At 54.0% G+C, this 6,628-nt stretch overlaps 1 protein-coding gene across 2 annotated transcripts; it reads right to left on the minus strand.

Moving 5' to 3' along the window:
- Positions 1-93: 93 nt before the first annotated feature.
- Positions 94-5,639, minus strand: THAP8 (THAP domain containing 8). 2 transcript variants are annotated; one of them, XM_088139743.1, is made up of 4 exons: positions 5,536-5,639; positions 4,253-4,445; positions 922-1,977; positions 94-495 (listed from the first exon to the last, which is right to left on the minus strand). In XM_088139743.1, exons 1-4 carry the CDS (start codon positions 5,541-5,543, stop codon positions 349-351), a joined length of 1,404 nt encoding a protein of 467 aa, XP_087995869.1. In that variant the 5' UTR covers positions 5,544-5,639; the 3' UTR covers positions 94-348. The 2 variants fall into 2 exon arrangements, with proteins under 2 accessions (XP_087995869.1, XP_007435206.3); XM_007435144.4 differs by having other exon boundaries at positions 5,461-5,617.
- Between the last annotated feature and the right edge of the window lie 989 nt (positions 5,640-6,628).

Here is a 6,628-nt window from a genome sequence, read left to right on the forward strand (position 1 = left end):
TGGCCATTGCCATTGCCATTGCCAGCCAGGGCTAGTGCAAATTAGCCACCTCGGGCCCCGAGAAGGAGTAGGACATGCACACATGGCTGCCAGTTCATTTCCCAACAGGATGATTTTATATATAATTATCTCAGACAGGGAGAAAAACACCCCCAAACCTCTCCCAGAAGATAAGGTGCTGCAGCAGTAAGGCCACCGAGACGCGGTCAAACTCGGCAGAGGCTCCGCTTGGCTGGGCCTGCGTTCCTCGGGGCTGAAGGGGCAGGCTCTGCGCCCTTCCCAGGAAGGGCTCTTGGCCCAGCCAGATGCAGAAAGACTTGTCCTCAGTTGCCCTCCTTCAGTCCTGGGTCACTGCTCTTCTACGTGAAGGATGGTTTCATTTCCTTCGCTGGGGAGCTGAGGAACGGCGTAGACCAACGCTTGGTCTCTGTCCTGGCAGATAATGGCAACTGCGCCACCACTCTCTGGCATAAAAGTGCTGGACTGCAGGCACGCCTGGGGAGGCAAGAACAGAAAGAGGGTTAGGGTGCCCTGGGCACCTCTTCTGGTGGTTGGCCTTTGGCCAACCGCATAGAATTCTGGCAGGGTCCACCATGTCCAGACAGCACCAGGGTGGCCTTGTCACCCGAGGTGACACTGTTTAAGCATCTGCGCCTCTGGCTCTGGCCAATCTCCTTGTGGCTTTTGCTTCCTTCATTCTGATCTTTGGATTTTCCTTCTCTCCCATGAGTGGAATTCAATTTGTCTTGGGAAAAACCCCTCCCCTTGGGTTTATAAAGCAACACGAGGTGGACGTGCTACATTCAAGATCTTCTCCCTAGTCCCCCAGAGGCCACCTCATTGTGCCCCAAGATTTTGAAATAATGTATGCCCTTGTGCCTGTTTCTCTACCGAGAAGGAGGAAGCACTCCATCAACCTACCATCTCCAGGAGCTTCAGCTTTTCTTCCGACACCAAGTTCTCCTTCCTGAGCTGTTCCACTACGCTTTCCATGGCTTCCAGTTTGGCACAGTGTCGGCGGTGCCTCTGCTGGAGCACCTTCACCTTCTTCTGGAGCCCCATCACCACTTCCACCAACTCGGCTGTCGTCCCCTCGTTCTTGTGGTACCGATGCTCCTCCAGTTGCTCCTCCAAAGATTCAGCGGAGCTCAGCTCGTCTAGCTTCACCTCTTCAGTCGAGGAGGAGGCCTCTGGAGAGGCTTGGTTGGAAACGATGGGGAGGGTGGAGACTATGGGCAGGCTGAGGGCCGAGGACAACACGGTCTCGGGGGGAGTCACGCCAGAAGAGGCAGCTGCGGTGATGGGAGCTGTGGGGATGGTCTCAAAATAGGCCACCATCTCAGCAGTGGTGGACTCTTGCAAGGCGCTCAGGACTGGGACAGCTGCAGAGGGGCCGCCCTCCAGAAACGGCTCAATGGAGACATTCTCAATGACCAGGGCCCCTTGCTCAGCCACCGCTGCCTGCTCTGCCACCACGGCCCGTAGTGGGGGCTGGTCACCTGCTGCCACCACTTCACAGGGCAAGGCCACTTCGGTACAAAATTGCCCAGAGAGCCCTATGGAAGAGCTTGGCATGGCTCCTAGGGTGGAGGGCGGCAGGGCGGCCACAAAGTCGACCACCTGTTGTTCCAGGGGCTCCTGCAAAGACTGGCCCGAGACGGCCCTCGCTGGCGAAGCCACAGCCAGGGTCACGGCTTTGAGGGGCTCCACGATTTGGACCAGAGGAACCAGGTTCACGGCCCCAACCAGGGGTCCTGAGAGGGCGTGGAAGTCCAGGCTGGAGGCAGAAGACTGGGCTTCCACATAGACCGGGGTGGTGGCCACGCTGGGGTCTATGGCTATGGCAAGCGTCTCCACTGCGTTGGGCTCCTGGCAGCTTGAGGTTTGCGGAGCTGGGATGCCCTTCCCTCCACTGCACTCGAGCATGAGCTTCTTGGCGGGCATGTTTGGAGCCAGCTGGGCAGGGTTCTCCCTCTTCTGAAATAAAAGAGACGCCCTTCAGCGATGTAGCGCTGCCTCCTCCAATTTAACCAGGAGCCCAAGCCCTGCAGGACTGACCGAGGGCCCTCTTCGACTCATTCCTTCCTCTCAAAAGCCAGGCAGGGAAGCCCATTCCTGATCAGGCCAAGAGCAAGAGGCAAAAACCGAGCAGGGAAATCCCCTTTACCCACAGTGGCCTTTGCCAAACCCAAACTTTCTCCAGCTCCATCACCACTCTTTACCAGTTCTGGCTAGTTTCAGTCACCACCTGAGGCTGGCCATGGCTTACAGCGCTAGCCCCAAGAGAAGGCGCCTTAATTCAGACTCTCGCTGCTCTCCATCTGGACCCGAGTTTCACGGCTCTGAAAAGCGAGGAACTGGCCCGTTTTGATGAACTCCGCCAAGAGATCCGAGAGAACTCCCAGCGCTTTTCCAGGACTATCACTGAATAGCTAAGAGTGTTACCTCGAGCACTGAAAGAGCATCATGGCTATCCCAGGCATCGTTATTCAGATTCACTCTTCCTGTCTCCTTAGTACAATTTTGAGGGACCGAGGACGAGAGTCTGGGAACCTTTTGATCTCTTAATCTCTCAGAGCTGGCAGTCTGAAATCTACGGCTTTGGCAGTTGGGCTGGCGCATTCCAGTCCTTTTATCCAAAACAGGCTCTCAGCCTCCCTTGGCGCATACCTGCCTCTCAACCGGATTCTTTCCAGGGCTAATTAAGCTGCACTTAAAGTCACCTGACAAAAGCTGTTGATTCCCGGATCTAAGTCCAACATGCGACGGAGCTGGAATATTCAGCCTCCGCCAGCAGGGGACGGTTGAGAAATCAAAGCCGTATCAACAAAAATACTAGGATAAATTGCCCGGAAAAGAGGGGAGGAAAAAAAAAACATCTGGAGGGACAGGTGACTATCCAAAACAGACCAATTTTCTGTTTTTGGAGGCTGAACCTCCCAACTACCACATATCTATATACTGTACTACTAAAACTCCTGTATCTATTTGTTTCAGTGTTTCTCAACTTTGGCGAGTTTAAGATGTGTGGACTTCAGCTTCCAGAACTCCCCAGCCAGCCTGGCTGGCTGGGGAATTCTGGGAGCTGAAGTCCACACATCTTAAACTCGCCAAGGTTGAGAAACACTGGTTGGTTTGTAACCTTCAATTGGGCAAAACAGTGTGTCATAGGGCAACAATTTTTGAACCAAGGTACCTCAAATGGGCTAACTTACAGAATGCACCCAAAATCTGGGACCCGTGACTCCTGTGGGATTGGAATTTGGGAAACTATGTAAAACATATGACGTAAAAATTCTCAGAAAACATTTTATGACATAATACAAAATGTCATAAAACAGTTCCTGTGGTCAGCTTCTGATGCTGACTGAGCTATAGAGTTCAATATGAATGACATGGGCTATTTTCAAGGCAGATACTTCTCTGAATAGCTCCCTGAATTTTTAAGAACTTTTCCGGTGAAGGCGGCACCTTAGAAGCTCTGCCATTGTGGAAGGCACTGAGGAACCTGGTAAGAAAACATCTCTGAAACGATGACCCAACAGGTTATACGTTGTCTAGTATGTGTGTGTGTGTGTGTATACACACACATGCACACACACACAAAACCCTGATATTTATCTTTTCGAAGCCAAGAGAAACTTGAACTTCTGTCTACAGCCTAGTTTTCTGGGCCCAAATAATAGTGTGAGCCAATTTTATTCTCTGACACTTGTCCCTAGCATACAGTCACCAGCATTTGATTGTGTGAATATGAACAGCTACCCTCAGGTTTCAGAATGAGGCACACAAGAATAAATACAATACAGGAACATACATCCCCTGCCTTTAGTAAATATATTTTACGGGAAGGCAGCAGCGCCAGTTCACCACTTCTTCCCTTAACCCAGTGTTGTCCAAACTTGGCCACTTTAAGATGAGTGGACTTCAACTCCCAGAATTCCCCAGCTGGCATGGCTGGCTGGGGAATTTTGGGAGCTGAAGTCCACACATCTTAAACTCACCAAAGTTGAGAAACACTGAAACAAACAGATACAAGAGTTTTAGTAGTATATACTGGGGAATTCTGGGAGTTGAAGTCCACTCATCTTAGAGTGGCCAAGTTTGGACAACACTGCCTTAACCTGTCTCCCCTCAGCCTACAGATTATTACAGCGCTGTAACTTTACGAGGTGAAACTCGGGTTTTCTTCTTTCCTCTCCATTCCAATGTTCCTATCCCCACCTTGGGAGACCAGCAACTGGATCCTCACCAGTGAGCTGTCCGACCTCTGGAAGATGGTGGGAACGGCATCGGGCTTCAGATAGCGAACTCCCCACCGGTATTCAAAGCAGGAGGGGGCAAAATGCTCACTGCATAAGTGCTCGTGTTTGGTGGGGACCCACTTCTCTTGGTTCATTTGGGACAGCCATTGCTGGAGGCGCTCAGGGCTGTGCAAGGGAAACCTGCCGGGAGACGGAAAGGAACGATCGGAATTAGTTAGAGGTAATTAAACATAAACACACACGGTTGAGACAAGTACGTATCCGGCCCTTCGCATTCCCCGTTCCCCTCCTGACACTCTCATCTTGTTTTCTGGAACTTCTTTCCACTCTTTGCAAAGCATCAGACGGTGGTCAGAAAAGTCAAGATGGCAACTGGGACATGCAGTCAAAGCTATGCCATTTCTTTTCTTTTTTTTGGAAAGCTATAGAATTAGGCCCTATCCAACACAGTAAGGCTTACTCCTGAGCAGACACACGGAGGATGGCACTCTTAAAATCTATTTTGCTGAAAGCACGGGCCTCTTGCTGCTAACCAGCCTGGCGTTACTCGAGAAATCCAAAGTCACGACGCTGCGCGTGGACCCGCATGGAGCCCCCTTTCTGGATTTCTCTCCTGACAGTCACCGGGCAGGTGGCAGCCACCGGACACCCAGCCGCTGCCCCTTTCGCCTGAGGACCACCCAGGCCCCCAGGGACGAGCCGCCACGTGCTCCAGCGTCGCTTGCTGGAAAGCTGGACGCGCCAACGCGGAGCCCGGCGGCCAGTCCCCGTTGGCGGGGCTGCCGGGCGCCCCAGAGCCACGTCCCCGCTCAGCGCTGGAGGCCTGTCCTGGTGGGGGGCGGGGGGCCCGTTTGGAAGCCCCCCACCTCCGCCCCTCCCATCAGAGCAGCTCCGGGACCCCAGAAGGGCCAGACGGGGGGCCTCCTGCCCCTTCCTGGGGGGCTGGCCCCCACGCACGCGCGTGCGTTGGCCCCCCTTTGAAAGCAAACCACGGGAAGGACAGAGGTCCGCCCCCCCAAGCGCCGGACTACAAAGCCTATCCTGCCGTGCCGCCCGGGAGCTGTAGTCCGGGGATCGCGGCGGGGAGGGAAGCCCCGCCCAGGCGCGCGGGTCCAAGGCGGGGCCGGCTCCCCTGCCCCCCCGGTGCTCGGCGCTGCCTGCCAAAGCGCCCCGTCCTTCCCGGAAGCTGGCTGACTTGTAGAAGCTGAGCCGGCGGTGGCCCGGCCGCGGCTGCCCGGCCGAGTTGAAGCAGCGCGGCGCCCGGCAGTACTTGGTCATCGCGGCGGCGGCGGCGGCTCCGGGGACCCGACTCCGTTTGTTGACGCCTGACGTCAGCGCGGCCCGCCCGCCGCGCCACGCCCCCACGCGCGGCCCCGCCCCGCGCCTGCGCAGAGCGGGCCCAGGGCCCAGCGGGCGGGGCCTCGCGTTCTGGCCGTAGAGATAGGAAAAGGAGAGAGGGGCGAGCCTCGTCTGGGCTGCTGCTTTTTTTTTTTTAACCCTGAATGGGGAACCCCCGTGGAAGCAGCATACTGCAAAAGTTATTGTAGCTCTGCTTTTTCCAAACTCGGCAACCTTTTTTTTTTTTATAATAGCTTTACTATGTTTTTTAAAAAAAGGACAGTAAAAATTAACAAAAGCTAATAGTAGGAGAAAGAATAAAAAGAAAAGAAAATGTAAAAAAAGGGAAAGTAGTAAAGATCAAAAGTGCAGAAAAGAAAAAAACAACGAAAAGAAGAATTGACTTCCGACCCTCCTTGCAACAGATACAAGTAACAATATACATCAGACTCCTACTCTAAATTTAAAACATAACTTCCATTATTTCTGTTAACCCATATTATTTCTAATCATCAAATCCATTCAGCATAATTTCACATTCCCGCAAGAAGTCCAAATCAAACTTGAAGAGGGGTGGACTTCAACTCCCAGAATTCCACAGTCGGCATGCCCCATGTTGGCTGGGGAATTCTGGGAGCAGAAGCCCACCCCTCCTCGAGTTGCCAAGCTTGACGAACACCGCTGTAGCCCAGTGTCACTTGGCCTCACTCGGGCCCAGCAGCTGCCTCGCATCTCGGCGGGCCGCCCTTCTGCCTCTGCTCTCATCACTACCTGGATGCAGGCTGCGCCTTTCCACGCTCCTGCCCCGACGACGAGCCGTCAGTTTCGACCCCACTTCCCCCGTGCTGCGTTAGCCTGCAACTGCCATCTCTCACACAGTGAGGGGTCCTTTAGGGATGATGGGGCTTGTAGTCCTACATCCTGGAAGGTGCCAGCAGGGGAAAGCAGCTGGGGAGCAGCCTCCTGCTCTAATCCAGCAGGCCCAAACATGCACACATTTTGAAACCCGTACTGGGAAATGCGAG

Source organism: Python bivittatus, unplaced genomic scaffold (assembly GCF_059951505.1).
Source record: "Python bivittatus isolate LINGU-HERP-01145 unplaced genomic scaffold, Pbiv_v1 ctg000310_np1212, whole genome shotgun sequence".
Taxonomy (NCBI): domain Eukaryota; kingdom Metazoa; phylum Chordata; class Lepidosauria; order Squamata; family Pythonidae; genus Python; species Python bivittatus.